Below are 3,032 nucleotides of genomic sequence, written 5' to 3' on the forward strand. Positions count from 1 at the left end.
CATTCCCACCGACACTACCCCACTAAAATTTTCGGAAAACAAACTCGTGAACTATTTGAAAAAAGGGATACATGTCTTCTCTACTAAATTACCAAAAAAAAAAAAGGTTTAAGATCAATCTGGTGAAGGGTAATTCGGAAATTGTAATAGGAGACAAAGACCTATGGGGAAGGAAAACTTTTTTGAAATAAAAAGAAAAAGGTCACCTGGGAAAGAAAGGAAAAATTTGGAACATGGGGTTAATATAATATTATTATTATTTGTTAAGGTGAAGTGAGTGTGCGTTGCATTAAGTGTGAAAATGTAAGTGTTTTTTTATTCAAGTTGGAAAGCGAAGTATGAGTGATAGTGGAGTTTCACTTTCGAATCTAGCGGGGTTTTGTATGGGAGGACCACAAATGCTACGGCCAACAGCAAGAATCCGAGACACTTAGAACAACCACTTACAAAAGGAGAGAGAAAGCGAAAAGAGGAGAGAGAAAGTAGGCCCAGCCAAGGCCCTTGCCCGGCCTAGATGCTTAGTCGGAGCTGCCGGCCCGACTTAGAATGGGTCGAATAAGCCATAGTCCTATGAGAGGCTAGGGCGGGGCTGGTTAGGGTTGATGTGGCCGCAACCAAACCCTCATGGGTAACATCTTAACATTTGTGGCTCAAGTCCTAATTTTTTTTGGATGGTACCGTGAGCCCTTAGGCTCCGGTACCGATCCATAGATGGATAACCACTCTATATAATACACGTCGTGTGCTCAACTAGAAAACCCACCCCAACGCCAGATTCGGGCGGCGTGCACCCGGGTGGCGTGAGGCTGAGGCGATCCCAACGTAGGTAGGTTAAGTGAGAGCACGAGAGAGAAAATGCTAAATATTATTTGTATGACCCACCTCTTCTCTCTTCCTTTTGTATATTGCCCTTAATGGTTTGGGTCGAGGTCGATGACCCTCCTCTCCCAAAACATCTATATAGTAAGTAGTACATGCGTATCAGTTTTACACACTCGGCTTTCGAATTCAACCAAACACTTTCTCTCTCTTATCTCTTGCTCTTTTTCTCTATTTTTACATCCGCATAGGACCTCCCCACCACTATTCGTGTGTTTTTGTGTCTCAGTATTGTCTGTTCATCTTTTAGAGAGAGATGGAATGTAAGAGTTTCTACCATGTATTTTGCTGTGTGGATTCTTTTTTTGTGGGGATTTTTTTTTGTAGTTATATGAATGTGAGAGTGTGGTAGAGAGATAAAAAGGAAGACGTACTTGGATTGAGGGATTAAAACGAATATAAGCCATGATTTTATATGGGCTAGTGTGAGAGAGAGAGAGTGTCCTGATTTTGAGATTTTAGAGAGAGAAAGAGAGAGCTTCGATTTGGGGGCATTGGCATTTAAAAGTGAATGGATATGGAGATTAGGATAAGGCCCTTTGAAAAGCTTAAAGACTCAGGCATGGTGGAAACCCTAGAGAGAAGTTGTGAAGTAGGGCCAAGCACTACTCTCTTCACAGACATGATGGGCGACCCCATCTCTCGAGTCCGCAACTGCCCACATTACACCATGCTGGTACCTCTCTCTCTTTTTCTCTCTCTCTCTCTACAATTGATTTCGTTTCTCTCTCTAATCTTCTTCTTTAGGTGGCTGAACTGCAAGGTCTGATAGTCGGAGTAATACGGGGCTCGATCAAGACGGTGCTCTGCACCGGCGGCGGTGGCCGAGGCCCGGTGCAGGCCAAGGTGGGCTATGTGCTTGGCCTTCGCGTGTCGCGGATGCATCGTCGTCGAGGCATTGGTCTGCGCCTGGTTCAGTGTCTGGAAGAGTGGTTGGTTGAAAATGGAGCGGAATACGCATACATGGCCACTGATAAAGATAATGTTGCCTCTGTGAAGCTATTTACTGAACGTTGTGGCTACGCCAAGTTCCGCACCCCGACCGTTCTCGTGAACCCGGTGTGTCCGTACCCGAAGCGCATCCCTTCATGGGTCCGGGTTCAGAAGCTGAGGCCCGATCAAGCGGAGACACTTTACAGACAATACATGGGTTCTCAGAGCGAATTCTTTCCCGACGACATAGACAGAGTGTTGCGCAATGAACTGAGTCTCGGCACCTGGATCGCCTACTTGAGGGACGAGACATGGCACGGTGTGCTCACCGGAGAGTCGCCACCGAGCTCGTGGGCGGTGGTGAGCGTATGGAACAGTGCCGGGATGTTCAAACTGCGGGTCGGGAATGCGCCCACTGGCTACGCACTGTGTGCACGAGGCTCTGCCATCCTGGCGCGGGCCCTCTCCTTCCTGCGCCTGCCATTCTTCCCCGATGTCTTCCGATGGTTCGGGTTCCTCTTCATGTACGGCCTGTACATGCAGGGACCGAGCGGCGGGGACCTCACGCGTGCCCTTTGCCACTGGGTTCACAATTTCACCGCCAAGCGCAAGGACTGCCGGGTCGTCGTTACCGAGCTCGGCGCCCTCGACTCGTTGAGATCCCATGTCCCGCACAAGAAGAGCCTCTCCTGCCAGGACCTGTGGTGCGTCAAGCCCTTGCGCGCTGGTGGGCTCGACTGGGCTCGGACCCACCCACCCCGAACCCTTTTCGTTGATCCAAGAGAGGTCTAGTCCGAGTCCACGACTGGGGCCGTTGAGGGAAAAATCATAGTCCACTAACGGTCCAATCAATGAACAACCGCGATGTAGAAAGTATAGTCAATGAGTCCTGACCATACAATCAATTAATGGACGGTGATGGTTAGACAGAAAAGCCACCGGCTTTCCCGAATTGGGTGCCGACCCAGAGTTAGAGAGAGAGGAAAAGAGGCCGCGTACTAGGCCCGTGGTGGTCCATTGCACGGCCAACCCGTGATTAAATTACGAGGAAGAAGGTGAAGGTTGTTGTGGCCTTTCTTAAATGCAAGTCCCTTTTGAGGGAGGTTCACGTGCAATTTTTTTTTTTTTTTTTTTTGAGTAGGTAAGTTTCAGAGATGATGAATGAAATATATCATAATAAAAAGAAAATAAAAAAGGAGCGATTACACATGGACCTTAAA

The 3,032-nt window shown here is 48.1% G+C and overlaps 1 protein-coding gene across 1 annotated transcript; it reads left to right on the forward strand.

Annotated features, from left to right (window-relative positions):
* Nucleotides 1–761: 761 nt before the first annotated feature.
* Nucleotides 762–3,032, forward strand: LOC18433501 (putative N-acetyltransferase HLS1-like). The gene is made up of 2 exons (XM_006843588.4): nt 762–1,555; nt 1,627–3,032. The coding sequence occupies exons 1-2, from the start codon at nt 1,391–1,393 to the stop codon at nt 2,602–2,604; spliced, it is 1,143 nt and encodes a 380-aa protein (XP_006843651.1). The 5' UTR covers nt 762–1,390; the 3' UTR covers nt 2,605–3,032.

This window comes from Amborella trichopoda, chromosome 8, assembly GCF_054954075.1.
Source record: "Amborella trichopoda isolate Santa Cruz 75 chromosome 8, AtrichopodaSantaCruz75HAP2 v2.0, whole genome shotgun sequence".
In the NCBI taxonomy this organism is placed as follows: Eukaryota; Viridiplantae; Streptophyta; class Magnoliopsida; order Amborellales; family Amborellaceae; genus Amborella; species Amborella trichopoda.